The 23,220-nt window shown below is 42.6% G+C and overlaps 1 protein-coding gene across 1 annotated transcript in view; it reads right to left on the reverse strand.

The window, feature by feature from the left end:
* RAB37 (RAB37, member RAS oncogene family) overlaps window positions 1-23,220 on the reverse strand; it is a 104,915-nt gene that overhangs the window by 38,742 nt on the left and 42,953 nt on the right. The window contains exon 2 of the mRNA XM_070934644.1: window positions 8,083-8,193. Coding sequence (XP_070790745.1) covers window positions 8,083-8,193 — 111 coding nt within the window. The remainder of the gene's footprint in view (window positions 1-8,082; window positions 8,194-23,220) is intronic.

Raw genomic sequence — 23,220 nt, forward strand, 5'->3', positions numbered from 1 at the left:
CGGACTGGTACCGGTCTGCAGATCCAGGAGTGTGGACACCTGATCTAGAAGGCAACCTTTTCTAGAGCTTTGCATGTGATTCATTGACTGTCATGTGGAATAAGAACAGAATGAATGGAGTTCTGGATAACTGTGTAGGAACTTAATGATTCCACAAAAAACGAAGCTGTGAGTTTATTTTATTTTGTTTTCGTTTCTTTCCCAATGCAAATCACAGGAGCATGCCCAAGATAGTCTTCTCAACTTTCTTCCGATTATTTTTTCCTTATTGCTTATTTGGTTTATCTCTTGAAGGTTCACTGGAATGCATTTTTAGAATTTGTGGGTAGCATACCCAGAAACATCTTACTCCAAAGCCTACCCTTGTCAGCTAAAAGGAAAGTTCCTCTCATAGTAGAAGATTATTCAAGATCCTCATAAACTCATTTAGAGTGCTCTAAAACCTCAACCTAAATTCAGCTTCTGCATAAGGCGCCATTAAATGGAAGGGAAGAAGCTTTTTTCCTCAAAATAAAACAAAATCCCTATATTCAAAGAGCTATACATGAAATACGTTATTTCAATAATCCTTGCAACCACTGTGAGAAGCAATGTGGTTTTATGTCTACAGCAGGGGTGGATTCTAAATTTTTTTACTACCGGTTCTGTGGGTGTGGCTTATTTTGTGGGTGTGGCTTGGAGGTCATGTGACTAGGTGGGCATGGCTAGCTGGTCAGAGTCATTTCTGGAACGTCCTTGCACTTACGACCAGTCCTCGGACTTACGACCCGACTCATTTGTTTGCTTTTAACACTGATCAGCTGTAGGACGGTCCTTTGAAGCCCCGCGGCAAGAGTTTAAACAGTTTTTTTCCCTCTAGTCATCAGCTGGGACTCAGGAGGCAGCAATAGATTGGGGGTGGGACCAAATAAAAGGTAAGAATAACGTGGGTGGGGGGATGGGAGGGCGGGGGGGAGAACCGGTTCGGTGACGTCATATCGTCACCGCTACCGGCTCTGCCGAACCGGACCGAACCGGGAGGAACCACCACTGGTCTACAGTAGATATAAGAGAAGTAATAGGCTGATCTTATTTAATGGCTTCTCTAAGATGAATGAAAAAGACTTGGAATGAAGAACTTCCTGGTTCAAACAGTTCAGTTTCTTAGGCAATGAAGGAGAGCCAGCACAGCAAAACAAAAAACAAAAAGAACCATCTCCTTTCAAATTTAAGATTTACTACCACAGCTCTTGCCTCTGGCCACAGCAAAGTCTACAATCTTTCATTCATTCCAAAGTAAATTTTCTCCTAAACAACCTGCCACTTGAATACTTTTACTTATCTACAGCCTTCCTTGATCCAGAGATATCCTTTGCCTTGTTTCTTTTTCCCTCATTTAAAAGGATAAGAAGAGGTAAACACAAAGCTGGGTTTTCCCACAGGAGTCTTTTTAAACTTATGGCAACACCTTTCCCCCTGCTGAAGATCTCCTCCTCCTAGATGGATGATTGATTAGGAGTTGCAGACAGGCACGTACACAAATGAACATTCTATCCGGAGAAAAATACACAGCCAATTGTTGCTGGTGCCAATGAGTCTCCCTACCCACCTACCGCATACAGGTAATTTTGCCCTTAAGTTCTCAGGCCTGATAATTTCTGGAATCTCCACACATACACCCCCCCAAAAAAAACCCCACAGCAAAGAAGCAACACGTAATCTGTTCTAAACAAGCCCAGTACTCAGAATATCAACCTATTTTCCTCTGGTGTTAATTTTGAAATGCCTGCTTCCATATGGCTCTGCTAGGGATTTTGGTTAATATTAGTGTTCGTTAATTAGGAATAGTATAACAGAATAACAGAGTTGGAAGAGAGACCTTTGAGATCTTCTAGTCCAACTCTCTGCATTCTGAAGTCGTCAGAATGCTTCTGCGCATGCGCAGAAGAGCGCACGCGTGGCCCCGTTGCTAACCGGTAGTAAAGGTAAGTAGAACCCATCCCTGGTTCCCAACCTTTGTGCAGGGGTGGGTTCTACTTACCTTTACTACCGGTTTGCAATGGGGCCACGTGTATGAGCAGAAGCATTCTGATGACATCGGGGTCAGTGGGCAGAGCCTCCTGCCGGTTTTATTTACCTGTTCTATAGAACCGGTGCGAACCGGGGGCAACCCACCACTGCCTTTGTGGCTTGGTGGCCCAGCGGGAGGAGGGGGGAGGAAATAGGGCCCTGCTTGACTTGCATAAGTTGAGCTGCGTGTGCATGTGCTTGTGCAGCCTTGTTACGAATAGGCCACGACCCAGTAGTGGGCCACAACCTGGGGATTGGGGACCCCTGCCCTATACCATTTCAGACAAATGGTTGTCCAATCTCTTCTTTAAAATTTCCAGTGTTGGAGCACCCACAATGTCTGGAGGCAAGCCATTCCATTGATTAATTGTTCTCACTGTCAGGAAATTTATCCTTATTCCTAGGTTGCTTCTCTCCTTGATTAGTTTGCATCCATTGTTTCTTGCTCTGCCTTCAGGTGCTATGGAGAGTAACTTAATTCCCTTTTCTTTGTGGCAACCCCTCAGATATTGGAACACTGCTATCATGTCACTCCTAGTCCTTCTTTTCACTAGACTAGACGTACCTGATTCCAGCAACTGTTCTTCATATGTTTTAGCCCTCAGCCCCCTAATCATCTTTGTTGCTCTTCTCTGCGCTCTTTATAGAATTTCATATCGTGGTGACCAAAACTAGCCTTTCCTAAGCTGATAACTTCTATACGGATTTAGAGAAAACCCTCTGTCACCACAGCCACTATATGTAATGGCTATGCTGGATGAACAGGACAACATATTAATATAATTCCTGCAGAATTGTTAAGGCTTGTACCATCCCAGCTTTGTGCCAGAAAACTTGGAAAATGAACACATGCCCACAGGAATGGAAACGATCAGTGTTCTGAAATAATAGAAAATACTTGTAGCTCAGGTTTTAGATTTTGGCAGTGGTTTGCTCTCCGAGCTTGTTTCCATTTAGTTCCTGAACATTTCATTAGCACATGAATATATAAGAAACTGGACCATTTGAACAACCAATCAGCAAGAGAACCAATCAGCTTCTCTGAGTTTAATTACAGCTCCAAACAAACAACCAATCACACAACCAACTGACCACACTGGCACACAAGACATATATAAGCTAAAGAGGAATAGGACAAGAAAATCCCTCTGATGATATTACCTGGTCTGGCAACAAAACAAGCTCAGAGAGTAAACCACTGACAAAATGATCACTGGCCAAAAAAAGGCCGAGTCAAAATATTGCTCTAATTACTGTATCATTGCCCTCATTATTCACACTAGCAAGATTGTCCTTGAGATTGTACAACAACATCTGGTGCTATCCATTGAAAGGGAATTGCCAGATGTTCAAACTGCCTTGATGAAGGGACATTGCACTTGGGATAATATTGCACATTTGCTTTTAAAATAACAAAAGAACATCTACATCTGCTTTTATCGATTGTGTTGATTGTGAGAAGTTAACCTGGGGGTATCAACGAATTTGGTCAAATTGGTGCAGTTACTATACGTAAATCAGGGAGCCACTGTGCGAACACCATATGGAGTTGCTGATTGGTTCAAGATAGAGAAAGGAAGTGCAAGTGAAGATAAGAAGTGTGGAAAGGAATGCAGCAACTGAAAGAAGCAGTATAAGACTGGAGAATGTGAAAAGAGCTGGCCCATAAAATTGGACACGATTGAATGGACTCCTCATCAGCAAATTGGAGATCATATACCTTATTTTCCCAAAGAGATATGGTTTAAATCAGTAGCCCCCAACCTTTTGGGCACCAGGGGCTGTTATGTGGAGAAAAGTTTTTTACAGACCAGAAGGGACATGGCTTTGTGGGCTGCCTGTAGCCTGCAGCCCATGGATGGTGCTTTGCTTGTTTGTGCAGCCTGGTTTCTCTCATGCTGCGGCCCAGTGCCAGTCAACGGACTGGGGTCCCCAACCCCCATGAACTCTCCCTTCCCCCATTCCTTAACAAAAATAATTATTTCAGTCTTGGGTTCTGCACTCTTCAACATTTTTCTTAATAATTTGATGGAGGGAGTGGAAAAATTTGCAGACAAAATAAAATTGGGCAGGACAGCTAATAAACCATCTTAAATTAGAGACATGGAACAGAAATAACGAAGTTTAATACATTCACATGCAAAGTTCTTCATGTAAGAAACAGAAATTGCGTGTATGAGAATAACTTGTGGATACCAGGCACGGTAATGGTAGTAATGGAAAAGATCTTGAAATAATAATAATTGGTTGCAAAGTGAATATGGCAGTGCAATGTAGTTGCAAAAGAAAATGCAATCTTAGGTTGCATCAATAGAAATATAGTCTCCAAATCATAGGAAACAACGCAGTAGAGTCAATATATTCTGTACTGGCAAGATTCCACTTGCATCAAATTTTAAGAAGGATTTAAACATACTGAAACAAATTTGTTAAGAGTGAGAGGTAACAGCAACTAGAAAGATCCAGGGATTAAAAACTCTTAAAAATTCTACGAAGAGAGATGGAAGTAACTGGGATTGTGTAGAAGAGACAGCAGAGGGAGGGGAGACCTCCGGACCTTGAAGAGATGTCATACAAGTCTATATACATACTCTGGTATAGTATATATGCACACATTCAGATTTGTTTTTTCATAATTCCAAAATGTAGAAAAAAATATGGTATCAAGCTATCAAGAAGGCATACTTCAGTTGAATGACAGGGGCAAAAAGCAATGAAATCAGCTATTGAAAGAAGTGGTGGACTGCCCTTCATGGGAAGAGTTAGGTGGAGACTAGACACCAGTAGTGGGTTGCTCCCGGTTCTGTCCAATTCTATAGAACCGGTAGTAAAACTGGTGGGAGGCTCTGCCCACCCGCCATAACGTCATCGTGGGTGATCTGCGCATGCGCAGAAGCACGCGCGAGCAAAGCGAACCGGTAGTAAAGGCAAGTGGAACCCACCCCTGCTAGACACCCATCTGTCTGAAAGGCTTATATTTGGATTCCTGCATCGAGAAGAAGAAAGTTGGATCTAATGCCTGAAGTTGCCCCTTCTATGATAACTCCTTGATGACATTTGCATGTTAATCCAAATGGTTTTCTTTTGGTTAAGAGCTTGACAAAATTTCGTATCACTTTTGTCTATAGAGCAGCCTGTCAGGACTTGTGTGGTCTTTGTGAGAAGATTTGCAGTTTTTGTTTGTTTGTTCGTATTTCGTATTTCTTAATTTTTACAAGTAAGGAAAGGTTGTTTCCCTTCCAGTTGACAATTGACAACTGTGTATGTCAATTATTTATCTGCTTCACCTATTCCACAATTTTGACTGTATTTTTTTTTTAAAAAAAGAATCAACATTTCCTTTTTGTAATAATCTCACAACTAACAATTTTGCCAGTCTTAGAAAGAAAAAAAAATGCTTAACTAAAATTGCCTCCTAACTGCCACTAGGGGGTGATGTTGCACTTTAAAGCTCCTCCTTAGAATCAATGTTGTGTTTTCTATATATACACACAGTACTGCAGTACAGAGTGTACCAATTGTGATCCTGTGCTCACAGTTTGTATGTTTAGATATTTACAGTGGTACTGTCTTCCTATGAGATATCATCAGGAGGTTTAGGAAAACATTGAGGGTACAGAAATGCAAAAATACTTAGATGGGAAAGAGACCTAAATCAGTCTAGATCAGGGGTGTCAAACTTGTGGCCTGCGGGCCGGATGCGTCATGTGCTGGCTCCGCCCCCCCCGCCCGGATTAGCGAAGGGGGAAAATGTCCTGATATGGCACGTGATGATGCAAGGTTGACATCCCTGGTCTAGATTTCGCCTATCCCAAATATGCCACTATGTTTGTGGTAAAATAGAGCCAATTTTGACTGCTTTCAAAATGCAGGGTTACACTTGATAAGGACTTGGACAGGAGGCCACCAGGAAATCTATGCTTCTTTGGGAAGTTGAAAACAAAAATATGATAGTGGCATATCACTTCTGTAGTGATACCAAATAATAACATGGACACACATTGACGCAGTGCCGGGAGTTAGAGATTTCCACACGTCTTCATGCTGCCAAGATTGAGAAACACTGCAAAACAGTTCTCCTTTCTGTATGAAAATAGGTATCCAGTGATGGGTTGCTACTGGTTCGCCCCAGATCAAGCAAACTGGTAGTAGCAGCGGCTGCAGCTCTGCCCACCCACTCAGTCACTTCTGTGTATGCGCAGAAGTGTCACATGCGTGCACGCACACCCACGAGTGAACCGGTAGTGATGCATTTTGAAACCTGCCCCTGTAGGTACCCCTTCCTCTTTTTCTCTCCTCCAACCTCATCTCTTATTATACGAGCTGAGGCTGATTTGGGAATAGATTCCCCTAAGAGTTTCATTTTTGTTCTAAGTTGCATCTTCCAAAGGGTCAGCCTCTCAGTCTGGAAATCGCATCAATCCAATAAGATCACTGCCCAGTCTGACAGGCAACTTCATCAGCTTCCCAAGGCACTTAAGAGGACTTCTCTGGTAAAACAGGACATGGCATTCTATTACATTGTAATAAAAGTGAGAAGAAAGTAAAATAAATTAAAAGGAAAAGAAGGAAACTAGCAGAGGGAGCACAGAGGGTTTCCTTGAGGAGGGTGATTGATGGGAACAAAGAAAATAATACTTTTATCTGCTATACTCATCTATTTGGTTGACTGAGAATCAGCTTTCTTAATTTGAAACATTTTACTAGGATGTAATGGAAGACCAGGCTATTGTTACTTTAGGTTTAAAAAATGAAAAATATTGCAAGGCAAAATTGCAACCTACAACCTATTCTTTTCCTTGTCTTATGTTAATTCCTTAGAAAATAAAAACAGTTCAGAGTAAGTTACAGAGATAAAACCATCCTGGCAAGGCCTAAGATTACAATTTGTCTCCTGATAAATGAGTCTTTCATGACCATCCATACCCATCACATTCCCCGGAAGACATGTAATATAGGTAGTCTTCAACTTACAAACATTCATTTAGTGATCATTCAAAGTTACAACAGAACTGGAAAAAGCGACTTATGAGCCGCAGTGGCACAGTGGTTAGAGTGCAGTACTGCAGGCTACTTCACCTGCCTGCCGGCTGCCTGCAATTTGGCAGTCCAAATCCCACCAGTTCAAGGTTGACTCAGCCTTCCATTTTTCCGAGGTGGGTAAAATGAGGACCCGAATTGTTGGGGGCAATATACTGACTCTGTAAACTGCTTAGGGAGAGCTGTTAAGCACTGTGAAACGGTATATAAGTCTAAGTGCTCTTGCTCTTGCTATTTTTCACACATGACCTGATTTTTCACACATGACCTGATTTTTCACACATGACCTGATTACATGGTCACGTGATCAGAATTTGGACGCTTGGCAACAGGTTCACATTTATGATGCTTACAAGTGTCCTGGGATCATGTGATCACTTTTTGCGACCTTCGTGCAAGCAAAGTCAATGAGCAAGTCAGATTCACTTAACAATCATGTTACTAACTTAACAACTGCAGTGATACGCTAAACCGTCATAAGAAAAGTCATAACATGGGGGCAAAATTCACTTAACAAATGTTTCACTTAGCAACATGAATGTTGGGCTCAATTGTGATTGTAAATCGAGGATTACCTGTACACTTGCCTACATTAATTACATCCTAAAGCCAGTTTGGTGTAGGGTTTAAGGCACCAGGCTAGAAAATTAGTAGTTCTCTCTCAGTCCTAGGAAGCAGACAAAGGCAAACCACTTCTGAACATCTTGTCAAATCAATTACAGGGACTTGTCCAGGTAGTCACCAGGAGTCAAGACTTGAAGGAACTCAACCCCCAGCCAAAAAGAACCCCTAGCCATCCCTACTGCGGAGATACCCTAAATTCCAACATAACACATTTATCACATTACCACATTATTTGTCATACTAGTTTTTTCTCTAGATCTGTCTGCTTGGCCGTATTTACTATGACCGTCTGCTGAGTTCTTGTATCAGAAGCCAAACACCAAGACTTCCAGAGTCAACCAACAGATGCAGCACCCTAGTGGTCCTTACGGTAAATCCAATGCCGACAGTCGCAGAGAAAGAGCCAGGGATGAATTTGCCCTGGTCAAACTGGACCAACAGTGACGTCTTCCCCACTCCGCTGTCTCCCACCAGGATGGTCTGCAGAAAATAAGACAGAAAACCAGATTAGCATTTGGGGAGGAATAATGAGCCAAATGAAAACTGGCGATGTTCCACCTGCTATATTATGCCCACTAGCCAAATCAACTCTGTTTCAGCAGGGAAACACAGACATGGACTTGAAACAGAATAACTAAGTTGGAAGGGACCTTGGAGGTCTTCTAGTCCAACCCTCTGCTCAGGCAGGAAACCTTATACCATTTCAGACAAATGATTGTCCAATCTCTTCTTTAAAAACCTCCAGTGTGGGAGCATCCACAACTTCTTGAGACAATTTGTTCCACTGATTAATTGTTCTAACTGTCAGAAAATTTCTCCTTATTTCTAGGTTGAGTCTGTCTTTGATTAGTTTCCATCTATTGCTTCCTGTTCTGCCTTCTGGTGGTTTGGAGAATAGATCAACCCCCTCTTCTATGTGGCAGCCTCTTAGATATTAGAAATGAATCAGTAATGCATTTCAATTTAGTTTGCTACCTGTTTGCTTGTGTCTGTCTGTGTGTGTGTGTGTGTGTGTGTGTGTGTGTGAACGCGCAACACTTCTGTGCATGCGCAGAAGCGACTGGGCAGGTAGGCGGAGCCTCCTGGTGCCGCCACTACCAGTTCACTCGATCCGGGGCGAACTGGTAGCAACCCACCACTGAAATGAATGATAGAGCAACTTAGGTTTCATTAGATACTGAATTAAAAATCATGCTCACATTTTTCAAGAATCAGTTTGTCTTCATTGCTCAGTAGCTCCTGAACCTAAAGACAGGGGTGTCCAACCTTGGCAACCTTTAAGACTTGTGGACTTCAACTCCCAGAATTCCTCAGCCAGCCATGCTGGGATCTCCCTCCTATCTTGAAAGTTTTCAACTAAAATCTTTTAGTCAAGGACAGATTAAAACCAATGGATGCCCAAAGCACAGGCCAACAAGAGTGCCCCTTAGCTTTTCTGTTATTTCACTGAATCAGCATCAATAAATGCTGAAGATAAAATAAGAGATTAAAAATTAAAGCTTTCTTCTAAGCTATTCCCTAGACTGGATCCTGTAAGTATATTAAATATAAACTTTAAAAAATAATACTAAATATAGTAACCAAAATAAGAAATTTATTTATTTATAACTAGGGCATAGGGGGAAAAATTCCAATTTTTCAACACTTTTGAATGTCTGCTGAAATTACATTGTTATATAAGGGGTGGGGGAATGCAAATATGAAAATATACTGAAAACTAAAGTTGAGTGGGGCAGTGAAAGAGCTAAGGCAGGGGTATCAAACTGGCAGCCCATGGGCCAGATGCATCATGCACAGGCCACGCCCACCCCAGCTCCGCAAATGGGAAAAACATCACAAAACGTCACGTGATGGCAATGTGACACTACAAGTTTGACACCCGTGAGCTAAGGGCATGATAACTAGGGGGAAAAACCTTTGGTGCTTCCCTTTCCTTGGTGAACTGATCATGGGTTTAATTTGTCTAATGGTTAATCCAGGTCTGCTTCTGCTGATCCATTCAGAATTAGCCAGCTCTACATACATTATATTCAGAATCAAAGTAAGAGGTCCAATGTCAGAAAAAAGAGAGTCTGGAGCTAGAATGCTACAACTACTTTAGATGTTTTGTGTTGTTTTGTTTTGTTTTAAAGACCAACAGTTGTTATGGGGAAAATAATCAATAATTTATAGTTTGGTAATATTTTCGTTGCAAACAATCAACATGATGCTACAGAGCTGCAGTTTGTTTTTCTTAGTTCACCTGAAAATGTTATCAGGTCAGGTGGCAGTACGTGATTTGGTTAAAAAAAAAAAAAAGTCCTGGAGACCTTGAAAGTTAGCAAAGCGAATCGTTTTGGTTGACCCTAATAAAGATAATAACCAACAATAAATCTACTTTACTCAGCCACAGACCAATGGAGTATAAATTATTGAAATATGTATCCATCTTTAAAGCAAAAAGGGGCTGTTTGGCAGTAACAGTTCGAATTCCAGCAACTGAAAAGTTTACAGTGAATTAATTATGAATGCAGACTATGTTGGAAAATTATTATGGGTTATTCTCAGTTGGTTTGTACCCAGCAGCCTCCTAGTCAGTCCCTTTATCCAGATCAGAGCAAGCACACACATCGCTCGGCTCAGCCAACAAAAATATGTTTATTTATTAAACATCCATATATATGTTGTTTTTTAAAAAAAAAAACTGGCAAAAAAGGATAAAAGGCAGGCAAAAACAGAGAGAGAGAGAAAAGGGTGAGAAGCCTGAACAATGGGCAAGAATTTACGTTAGATGTTTATATCAAAAGGCGTAGAATTTTCCAGAGGCGCTGAAAACAATGGGATGATTAATTAGTAGAGAAAATCTCAAAGGGAGAATTCTTTGATTAGTCCAGCTTTAATCTTTTTATGCATACGCAGCAGCAGAATAGAGATGGAAAGTAGGACACCAAGTTTATTCTGCACGTTAAAGGGAATATTTTGATGGATGGGGATGATGCATTCAACACATTAGTGACGGTTCTCAATGTTTGTGTGTGTGGAACAGGGGGACGTTATCATAGATTTTTGCCAACTCATAAAAGCATATGTCTTTTAATAAAATGTGCTAGTTGAGTGTAAGTCCACCAGTCGATTTCTCTGTTTAGGTCTGTTTCCAACTGTTGTTTTGATTTCAATTTTCCTTGTTGTTCAATTAAGTCTTTATATCGAATTACTTTTTTAAGTTCTGTTAAATTTGGATGTCTTACTGCTTCTAGTGGTGAAAGCCAGATAGGTATTTTCGTATAATGCTGTTTTTTTTAATTTTTAACCAATTATTTATTTATTTATTTATTTTTATATGCCGCCCTTCTCCGGAGACTCAGGGCGGCTTACAATGTGTTAACCAATAGCCTTCATACTTTTGAATATTTTATACAAAGTCAGCTTATTGCCCCCACAAACCGGGTCCTCATTTTACCTACTTTAGAAAGGATGGAAGGCTGAGTCGACCTTGAGCCTAGTGAGAATTGAACTCACAGTAATTGCAGGCAGCTGGATGTTAAATGCTGCCTTAGTAGGAGGCATTAGCCTCCTACGCCACTCAGGCTCAATTTGCAATAACGCATTTGTCATTGTGTGTTTTTTAAAATAGATATGTGTTTTGTGTCTTTCATCCCAGAGGAAAGTGTTAAATTGGGTGAATGAGGACACAGCAAGCCAGGCAGTGAGTGACAACAGCTCTTTAATGTAGGGTGAGAATCCAGCAATGAACCTGGGGAAACAGCTCGCCTTATATACCCTGCAGCTGTGGCAGTCAGCCAATCAGCTGAGGGCTATTAAGTTCAAACTTAATAGCCCTCAGAGAGGTGGCGTTGAGCGGGTCAAAGGGACTCTCTGTTTCTCTCTGCTCCGCCAATGGAACCTTCAGGACTTCGTTGTGGGCGGCAACTTCTTCGGCGATGGGGCAGCGATGGATCTCGGGGCCGACAGCTAAGTCCTCCACTTGAATCAGGCTTGAGTTAGCCCTGGAGTTCTGTTGGTAGTTAGGGAGCGGTTTGTCAAAGATGTCTTCTGTGTCGGCGGCTAATCGCTTCCGTAACTGATCGATATGCCAGCGCCAAATCCTCCCATCTCCCATGTCTACCCTTGGGCCCGGTTACCTCCGTAATTGTCCCGGTTTCCCAAAGGGGCCCATTCCGTAATTTCTTGCGTATACCGGAGTCCCTATAGTGAACTCTCTAAGCTTCCTGTCGGTCCCCCTGAAGTTGTCAGGGGAATAGCTGGGGTGTAACCTGTCCAGGACTCCTCAGAGCTTTCTCCCCATTAGAAGTTCCACCAGGCTTCGGCCTGTGGCGGTACATGGTGTGGTGTGTTGGGCCATTAAGAATCTGTCTATTCTTTCTTGCCAGTCCCCGGGGCCTAGACGTGAGATGGCTTCCTTAGCTGTTCTCACAAATCTCTCCGCCAATCCATTGCTAGCCGGATGAAACGGGGCGGAGAGTACGTGCCTGATCCCCAACTCCACCAAATACCCCTCAAACTGCATGGCCGTGAACTGGGGCCTGTTGTCTGAGACTAAGGTGTCCGGTAGGCCATGGGTGGCGAACAACTGCCTTAGCTCCCTAATGACTGTGTCAGTGGTAGTGGCTTTCATAAATCTAATCTCCAGCCACTTTGAGAAGGCATCCATGACGACCATAAATACCTGCCCATGGCAAGGGCCAGCAAAATCGATATGGATCCTGGACCAGGGACCCTGAGGCCGGTCCCATTCCCTTACCGGTGCTGTGGGGGGGGGGTCTGGCCTAGATTCTTGGCAAGGCTGGCACTTCCCCACCCACTCAGTGATGTCCTTATCCATTTGGGGCCACCAAACATAGCTCCTGGCTTACCCCTTCATCCTCACGATCCCAGGGTGCCCCTCATGCAACAGATTCAAAACTTTTTCCCTTAGGCACAAGGGAACAATGACCCGATCGCCCCACAATATACAACCCCCTTGCATTGTCAGGTCGCCTCTTTTGTTAGCGAAGTGTTTGAATTCCCCGCCCTCAGTCTTTTCTGGCCACCCCCTCGTGAACCAACTCATGACTTTCCTAAGTACGTGGTCTTTGGTTGAAGCCCTCGCCACCTCTGCTGAAGTGATGGGTCCTGAGTTCAAGACGTCAATCAGCAGGACTGGTGTTCTGGGTGTGGGGTCTTCTATCCTGTCTGGTAATGGGCAACGGCTGAGGGCATCGGCGTTGCCCATGCTCACCCCTGGTCGATGTACCAGGCGATAGGAGTATGCTGCCAGGAAGATGGCCCAGCGTGTCATCCTGGGAGACAGGGCTGCCGGGGTGGGTCGGTCCCCTGCTATGAGACCCAGAAGGGGGCGATGGTCCGTGATGAGGTTGAAGTCTCTGCTGAACATGTACTCGTGGAACTTATGGGGTATTTTAAATTTATGGGGTATTTTAAATTCAGCCAAATTATTTAATTCGTTTTTAATCTATTTTAAATTTTTGTATTTATGTGTTTTATCTTGTGGCTGTTCACTGCCTTGAGTCCTTCGGGAGAAGGGTGGTATAGAAATTTAATAAATAAATAAATAAATAAATAAATAAATAAATAAATAAATAAATAAATAAATAAATAAAACTTCTTGACTCCGGAGGCAGCTGCAAGGGCCTCCTTGTCAACTTGACTGTAGTTCCGTTCGGCACTTGAAAGAATCCGGGAGTAGTAGGCAATGGGTGCCTCTAGACCGTTTGGTAGTCTATGGCTCAGGATGGCCCCCACGCTGAATGGGGACACATCACAGACTAGGACAAGAGGAAGCGTAGAGTTGTACTGGATTAGAAAACTCTCGACTGACAGGAGTTTCTTTATGGCAGCAAACGCGGTAGCCTCAGCCTTCTCCCAAACCCATGTGGACTTCTTGGCCAACAGTCTGTGCAGGGGCTCCACTATTGTTGCCTTGTCTTTTAGGAAAATCGCGTAGAAGTTTAACAGTCCCAGGAATGCTTGTAGTTCTGCCTTGTCTTTGGGGGTGGGGGCCTCTTGGATCGCCCTAATTTTGCTCTCTGTGGGGTGTATGCCGGTTCCGTCTACCCAATACCCCAAGAATTCCACAGAAGGGACCGCAATCATACACTTGTTACGTTTGACCCTGAGTCCTGCACTCCTGAACTTCCCTAGAACTTGTCTAAGCCTCCCCCCAGCTGTTGTTCGTCCTCTGCGGTGACGAGCACGTCATCAAAATATGGAACCACCCTGGGAACCCCCTGTAACAGTCGCTCCATGGTGCTCTGGAACAGTCCGGAGCTATGCTGACTCCGAATTGGAGTCTGGTACACTTGAAGGCACCTCTGTGCGTAACTATAATCTGTGCCTCTGCGGTAGTGCCATCTACAGGCAACTGCTGATACGCCTGCGCAAGATCTAGTTTTGCGAAGATCTTGCTGGGCCCTAGGGAATGCAGCAGATGGTGTACAATCGGGACCGGGTAAGTGCTCTGTTGGAGAACCTTATTGATCGTAAATTTGTAATCAGCGCAGATGCACACAGACCCATCAGGCTTGATGGGGGTCACTATTGGGGTCTCCCTCCAGGCATGATCGACTGGCACTAGCACGTCTTGCTTAATTAATTTGTCCAGTTCGACATCAATCTTCGGCTTTAGGGCGAATGGCACTCGCCTGGGCTTCAACCTGATGGGGGCAATATTGGGGTCGAGGTTGAATGAGATAGGGGTCCCCACATACTTGCCGAGCCGCTCGTCAAACACATCCTGGAACTCCTGCATCAGGTTGTCTTTCAAGGTGCTTTGCACGTTGCGGACTCCGGTGAATCCCATGCCCAGGGCCCTGAACCAGTCCATGCCCAGGAAGCTTGGGAGCTTTCCGCTGACCACGGTGAGGGGAAGCTTCTCCCAGAATTCCCTGTACTTCATCTGGAACTCGCTGATTCCTTCCATAGGGATGTGGTTCCCCTGGTAATCGCGCAGTCCGAGCCACTGGTGTCATAGGTGCTGTTTCTGGATGCTGGAGACAGCCTTCTTTAGCTTGTCCCAGGACATGATGGTTATTGGGGATCCAGTGTCGCTCTCCATTACGCACTCATGCCCCTCGATTTCGACCGTCGTGTAGGTCTTCTCTCCGGGGGATGTGCAGGTCCAGCCATTTCGAATGGTGCAGGCTTCGAGGTCCTCGGATTTCGCACCCTTCCTGTGGCCACCCTTCTGATTGGTCTTCTTCCACTGTGCCGTCTCTGATTGGCTAGTGTTGCTCCCCGGCTTGTAATTGGGATTCTGCTTGGATCTGCAGACTCTAGCAATGTGACCCTTCCGATCGCATTGCCGGCAAATGGCATCCCGGAACTTGCAGGTCTGGCGCAGATGGGGTCCCCTACAGCTCGCACAGGCGTCTTGGTGACCTCGCTGGTCCTGCCGGTCCTGTTCGGTTCGGCAGACCTCCTCATCCGACTCCTCCTCGCTCTCTGTCTATACGGTTTCCTGATGAACTGGGGCTGACCTCTGTGCCGTTCTGACCTGTGTCGTCCCCTATAGGCTGCCTTGGTGGAGGATTCTTGAGCCCTTGTCTCGTCTAATGCGATGTTCAATGTTAGATTCGTCTTTGCGAGCAACCTCCTCTGCAAACGAATATCTCTCACTCCACAGATTAGTTGCTCTAGGAGCATCTCATCTAGATCTCGGTACTTGCACTGGTTTGCAGCCTTGCGCAGGGCAGTGACATACTCACTGATCGATTCTCCCTCCTGCTGCATTCGTTGCCGGAACTCGTACTGCTGGACATATTTCGATGGCATCGGGGCGTAGTGGTCCTTCAGCAGCATCTGGAGCGTTTTCCACGAAATGGTATGGACCGAGTTCGGTTCCGACAGGGCTTCGGCCATGTCGAACACCTTGGGTCCACAATGGCTCAGGAACAGGGCCTTCTTTCGCACGTCTGGCAGCCCCTGTAGGTCGCTGGCCACCAGGAAGCATTCGAAGTGGGACATGTAGGATCCCCACTTCTCTTCCATTGGGTTTGTTTGTTTATTGTTTATTATATTTGTATACCGCCCTTCTCCCGAAGGACTAGGGGTGGTGAACAGCCAGCAGATAAAATACAGAAATTACAAAAATTAAAACAATATTAAAAACCAATTAAATTAATTTGGCCCTCAATTAAAACACCCCCATTTTAAAACCCATAATTTAGCAATTTAAAATTAAAGCAATTTAAAAAGTATGGTCAGGTCAGCCCGGCTTGATGAAACAAAAATGTCTTTACGGCACGGCGGAAAGTGCACAGATCTGGGATCCGCCATATCTCCGGGGGCAACTCGTTCCAGAGGGTAGGTGCCCCCACAGAGAAGGCTCTTCCCCTGGGGGCCGCCAGCCAACATTGTTTGGCCGATGGCACCCTGAGAAGCCCCTCTCTGTGGGAGCGTACTGGTCGGTGGGAGGCTACTGGCTCAGAAGGTGGTCTCGTAAATAGTTGTTGAAAGGCACTGGCGGTACATAGGCAGACATCTTTGGTAGATTCTCCAGGTACTCAACTCGCTCACCTGGCTGGATTCGGGGTTGCAGTTCTCTTGTTCGGCTTGTGGCTTCAGCTCTTTCCGTGGCTTCTGGCCTCAAAATCCCACCTTCGTTGCCAATGTTATGTTGAGTGAATGAGGACACAGCAAGCCAGGCAGTGAGTGACAACAGCTCTTTAATGTAGGGTGAGAATCCAGCAACTAACCTGGGGAAACAGCTCTCCTTATATATCCTGCAGCTGTGGCAGTCAGCCAATCAGCTGAGGGCTATTTCCCGCCAAAACTATATACATAACAGAAAGAATGCCAACCCACTTGTATTTCGTGTCCTTCAATTGTTAATATTCTATTATTTTTTTAATTCCATCCATTCTTTTACCCAGGATAACACACCTGCTTGGTAGTAAATTTCCCATTCAGGGAGTGCTGTTCCACCTCTTTCTTTTGTATCTTGTAGTAGTTTAAGTTTAATTTGTGGACGCTTCCCCTGCCATATAAATTTGGATGTTATTTTATTCAGTGTTTCAAAAAAGTTTTTTTCTAATTTTATTGGTATGACCTGAAATAGAAATAAGAGTTTTGGTAAAATATTCATTTTAATGGTGGAAATTCTTCCCATTAGTGATATCTGTAGGTTTCTCCAATTATCTAAATCTTTCTTTATCTGTATTATTAATTTATTGTAATTGTTTTCTTTTATTGACGAGCTTCTTGCTAATAGCCAAATCCCTAGGTATTTTATTTTCTTAGTTGTTTGAATTTGTATAGTGTTCTCCAATTCTTTTTCTTGTTTCTTTGTGAGATTTTTTGTTATTAATTTCGATTTGTTTTTATTTATTTTTAATCCTGCCACTTCTCCAAATTCCTCTATTTTTTTAAACAGTTTTGGTGCTGATTCTAGTGGTTCCTCTACTATAAACACAAGGTCATCAGTGACGGTCTGAACCTTGTATTCTTCTCTCCTTATCCTTAACCCTTTAATTTCTTGGTCTTCCCTAACCTTTTTTAAAAGGATCTCCAATGTTAAGATATACAATAGTGGAGAAAGTGGGCAGTTTGCCATAGTAGTCTCTTAGTTTGAAAGAGATGATACAATCACCAAGATCTTTCCTCCCTCCCTTCCTGCGTTTTTCCAGGAAGTTAAGGTGGTGGTGGAGAAATGCTTAAATGACAAGCCGGATTTCAATTAATTCATAAATCTTACTCCTTTAAGTTCTTACTCAGAATGGTCCTTTATATTCTTACAAATTTTTAGTCACTTCCTTGTTCTTTCTAGGAAGCAGGATAGATTCAGGCTGTGTTAAAGGCAGCTTTTCCAACTGGATCCTCCTGAGATTGGTTGGCTGCAGAGGTGGGTTTCAGCAGGCTCTGACCAGTTCTAGAGAACCGGTAGTGGAAATTTTGAGTAGTTCGGAGAACCAGTAGTAAAAATTCTGACTGGCCCCGCCCCCATCTATTTTCTGCCTCCCAAGTCACAGCTGATCGGGAGAAATGGAGATTTTTATCCTTCCCCTGCCATGCCCACCAGACCATGCCCACCAAGCCATACCCACAGAACCGGTAGTAAAAATATTTGAAACCCACCACTGGTTGGCTGGGATGACTCGAGATCTCGCTCAACTCTGTGGAGGAGATGAGGCTGGAAAGGCATCCTTAGCAATCTGTTCATATTCATAAGCCCTTTTAAAAAGGAATGAAGTGATAGGAAAGTTGCACACAATCTTTCTAGATATGGTGGCCTTTCATGCTTCTTGGAGCACCTTAGGCATCAGTGTTGACATCCTTCAGCTATCAGACTTTATCTTGCAATGTTTATGTCTGAGATGGTGTGATTGACAAAGCTCCTAATAGTGCCATCTCTTTTCTATTCCATTTGGCAGGTCTTTGTCCTGGTCTGAATATGACCAAGATGGTAGATGACTCTCTGTGGACTACCTGCTTATCCCTTGAACTTATGGCATCACCCAATGCAGTTTTCTCTAGGTGGCTTCTGTTACATCTTGTATTAAAATGCTGCTGCAAAACTTAGTCTTTATCTTCTTTCTGATAAAGAGCACCAGGACTTACCCTCAGAATATTTTTTTTAATTTCTTAATTTTGTATTAATTCTATAAACTTTGTCAAATTCTGTCTCTGTATCCTCTTCATCCCATTCCTTATAAATGACGAAGCTTTAATTACCTTTTCCCTAATGGCTTCATCCGAATCCTCTGTAATCAATCTGAATCTCAAGCAATTGTCTCTCCTTGTCTCTCAACTCCCAATAATGCCAGTTTTTCTAAATCTCTTTCCCTCTTTCCCTTTGTAATTTCTGTCTTATTTTCCAGATTTTCCACTTTGTCATCTTGTCCAGTGACTTGTTTTACAGAGTTTTCCATCTTCTTTTTTGTTGTTGCTGTTAGTTGCGAAGTTGTGTCCGACCCATCGCGACCCCATGGACAACGTTCCTCCAGGTCTTCCTATCCTCTATCATCCTCTGGAGTCCATTTAAGTTCATGCCGACTGCTTCAGTGACTTCATCCAGCCACCTCATTCTCTGCAGTCCCCTTCTTCTTTTGCCCTCAATCTTTCCCAGCATGAGGCTCTTCTCCAGTGAGTCCTTTCTTCTCATTAGGTGGCCAAAGTATTTGAGTTTCATCTTCAGGATCTGGCCTTCTAAAGAGCAGTCAGGGTTGATCTCGTCTAGGACTGACTGGTTTGATTGCCCTGCAGTCCAAGGGACTCGCAGGAGTCTTCTCCGGCACCATAGTTAACTTCTTCTTTTATCTCTTCTTTTAACTTTAATAGACTTTCATCTGTTCTGTCTTCAAAAGCTATCAATTGAGTGTTAAGTGACAACCTTTTACCTCATTCCTGAAACATTTTCTGAAACAACTCTGGTGTAATTTCTCTTTCTTCATGTTGTTCTAACAATCCTCTTCTCTCTTCTGCTGTTTTTGTGGCTTCCCTGGTAGCTACCATTTTAATACTCTAATCCAGTGATTCCCAAAGTGGGAGGTACTGCCCCCTGGGGGGCGGTGGGATGCCTTAGGGGGGTGGTAAGAGGCAAGGTGGGCAGCAGGGGGGTGCTAGAGGCAAAAGGGGCGGCAGGGGGCGCTAAGTGGCAAGGACGGTGGCCCCCACCTTTGGCCTGTGCCTCGCAGCAGTTACCTCCTTGCAAGCAAACAGCAAGAAAAAACAACTCCTTTCAGCTTCAGCATAGGCTAATTAGCCCGTTGATTAGATCGGCCTCCTGACTCTCAGCTGATTTGCTCTCAGCTGTTTTGCGCAGGACTCTGCTGCTTGCTGCAAAGAGCTAAATTGCTGGAGCAGATTTTTTTTTTTCCTTGTGCAAATCAAGCTGAAAACAAAACTGAAAGTAAAGCAGGCTGTTGGCTGTTTGTTATTACATTGGAAAATTAGGCATAGGCAGATTTCTTTTCTTTTTCCTCACCAAAAAAGGTAGGTGCAAACAATGGGCAATTTAGGGTAAAAGAGGAGAGTTCAAGATTTTAAAACACAAAAGAAAAAAAGCTCTATTTAACTAGGGAATTGTAATAATTGAGATACTATTAATTGTATATTGTATTGAAAGCAGAAATGGTTAAGTTGTGGTTCGGAGGAATATATGGGAGAAATTATTTGGTTTATTATTATTGTAAATATAATTAATTGATTTGTAAGAAATTGGATTGCATAGAAATAATTGGAATATTCGTATTCATATTGATTAATATACAAAAAATAGTTATATAACTAATTGATTTATATTAAAATGTTGAATTTGTATTAAACAACTGTAATATTACATAATTAACCAATGTGAAGATGGATATAAAAATTAGATGACAATGAGAAGGGGTATAATATAGAATAGAAGGGAAAAATTGAATTTGATTAAGATTAGAGATGAGGATGAAGGGTAATATTGGTTTTTTTAAAAAAAATAGATGAGGAATAAATATGGCAAAAAGGAAATATGGAAATTGTAAATTTAATTGAAATGACTAAACACTGTTTAAATTTATGAACCGGCCAAATACTCTGTTCAAAGAAAATACATTGTATGTTTGTATGTGTGTTTCTAATTATTGCTATTTATTCATATTTGTTCTCTTTTATTCTTTAAAGTTTAACAATTCATTCTTTATCTTAATATCTTTATATTTGTTTGGGGTTGGCTTTCTTCCCTTTCATCTTTTTTATTGTACAGCAATCTTTCTCCTCAAACCTACCACCTCTCTCTTTTCTTTCCTTCTTACTTTTTCTTCCTCCCCCTCTTCTTCTCCTTCCTACTTCCTCTTCCTTTCTCCTTCTCCTCCTCTCTTCCTCCCTCTCTTACCCTCACTCCTACTCTAATTTCCCTTCCCTTCCTTCATCCCTTCTCTTCCTTCCCTCTCTTTCCTTCCTTCTTCCATCTCTCTTCTCCTTCCTTCATCCCTTTCTATTGCTGTATTCATTTTCAATTTTATATTTTCCACTATGGAGTCCACGCAACCCTGGTCTGTCTTTCATTTATCAAGTATATTTCTCAAAATTTTCCCTCATCTTTTTAATTATTAGCAGTATATTTCATCTTATTCCATTTTTTTCTATTGAAACCAGTGTAATCATCTTTATCTTTTTTTTCAATTATTTCCTTTTCAATATTATCTCCTTGTTTCTCTTGCTTCTCATTCATCTTTTCTCTTTCTTTTTTTTTTTTTTTGCAAGCTAACCAATTCTCTGCTTCTTTATTTCCCTTAAATGCCTCTCTTACTTTTTGAAACATCTCCCTTAGTGTCTCATATTCATCCTCCCAATTCTCCATATTTTCAATTTTAAAAGGCTAGGATTTTTAAGTTTATTCTTTTCATTTACATATGTGGGGGGGGGATGCTTTTCAAGGAGCCACAAGGGAGGCTGAGAGCAGAGTCATTCTGACAGTAACTTTTAAAATTGCTTGGAAGACCCATTTTTTCCCTAACAATAATGGTTTGTATACTTTGAAATAAAACATATACCTGGAAAAAGTACTTGCAAAACTTGGACAGAAGGAAAAGAAAGGCAGGAGTGGACATTATCAGTAGCTAGTTAGTTCATTGTTATCAATGACTCCCACTGATTCTAAACTCATTTTAAGACTGGGATTGATGACTACTGAAATTTAAGTATTCAACATTGGTCTCAGAAATCTTTGATTTGAACTATCAAATCTTTGATTTGAACTATCAAATCTCTGATTTGAACTATCAAATCTCTGATTTGAACTTTGATTTGAACAATGGCAAGAAAAATCGTAAAATGGGGCAAAACTCACTTAACCATAATAATTTCTAGTTATTTTAAGTGTAGAGAATTCAAGTGTTGAGAATGACCCACTATTTCATCTCTTTTTCTGCACTAGGTACCACTATTTGATTTCTTTTCATTTTATTCAAATAACAACAGAAAACCCAATACAGTTCAGTATGAATTGGCTTTCCAGTCCTTCCTTGATGCACTTTTTCACATTGGTTATCTAGTTTAAATGCCCCCCAAAAAATCAATGATATATTTTTCAGACCTTTGGAGGATCACACTGTCAATTGTTCGCGCTGCGCAAGCAAAACTAACAGGTGTGAATTAAGTTTTAGCTAAAAAATGGAACTTTAGTTCCAGAAGTCCATTCTTTAAACTTGGACTTCTGGAATTAAAAGGCTCTGGATTAAATGGTACTCCAGACAAAAAATGGAGAAGAGTATCTTGCTTTTAGACATGATAATAGCTGTCTAGAAAGGTGAGTTATGAGCTATTTTTACATCATCAGAAATTTAATTTATTACCTGTTAAAAATGCAAAGACAGGGAGTACAAGGAGCAAATAAAAGACCTTCATGTTGGGGTTGGTTCTGGACCAAATCTTACTTGTGGGACAGAAACCAGCTCTCAGCCCTCCTTGTGACTTCTTGAAAAGCATCCCCCCCCCAAGCTCCACCACCTGAGGAGGCAGGGGAGGGCTGCAGGTTGATCCCAAGAGGGTCTGGGAATGGGTGTGAATTCATCCCACAGCCCTCTCCATCCCCTCCTCTGTGAAATTGCTGGTCAGCAAATTCAAAAGGAACCCCCAGCTGAGAATCACTGCTCTAGATTGGTTGATTCAGGGAATTTCTTTAGTGTTAACTAATAATGTTAGCTATTTTTGTTACAGGGATAGATTTGTATTGGAGCAGCCTGCAGGCCTCCCAAAGGCTCTGCGCATCTTGTTTTTGTGAAAAACGGGCCCATTTTTCACAAAAACGGGACATGCAGGGCAAGGCTTCAGGAGGCCAAAAATGGTTGTATTCCGTGTATTTTACTGTTACTATCTTCCTTAGTGGGTTGTGCAAACCGCTATTCTGAACAATGCTATTTATAGGGGGTGGGGGTGGGGGCAGTGGTGGGTTGCCCCGGTTCTCACCGGTTCTATAGAACTGGTAGTAAAACCGGCAGGAGGCCCTGCCCACCGACCCCAACATCACCAAAACGCTTCTGCGCATGTGCAGAAGAGCGTGTGCATGCACGAGGGAAGTGTGAGTGCTCACGTGGCCCCGCTGCAAACCGATAGTAAAGGTAAGTAGAACCCACCCCTGGGTGGGGGGCACTGAGGATGAGTTTGTAGTATCAACGGGGCGGTGGACTGAAAAAGTTTGGGAACCACTGCTCTAATCCAAAATGAACGTGTATCACTTATAAGAGGGAAGCTGAAAAGTAGGTTTTCCTCTTTTTTTCTTGAACTGTAAATTGATTATATCTGATTTTTGCTAGGAAATGGCTATTGTCTAACTAGTTGGTCAGGCAATATATAAACTATCAATACATGTTTATCAAAAGCTATTATATTGCTTTAAGACTGTATTGAATCATCCTGTATCCTGATTGGCTAAGCTCTGTAGCCAATGTACTTAAGGGGAAGCCTGAATCATGGCTTGAAAACACTACACCATTTTATCTGCTTATTTGCTGTTACTCTCTACTTGTTCTCTCTGTATGATCACTGTTTGATCATTGCTACATCATCACAGCTTCCCCACAATCACATGAT

This window comes from Pituophis catenifer, unplaced genomic scaffold (assembly GCF_029215685.1).
Source record: "Pituophis catenifer annectens isolate HBS135680 unplaced genomic scaffold, rPitCat1.0.hap2 SCAF_2, whole genome shotgun sequence".
Taxonomy (NCBI): domain Eukaryota; kingdom Metazoa; phylum Chordata; class Lepidosauria; order Squamata; family Colubridae; genus Pituophis; species Pituophis catenifer.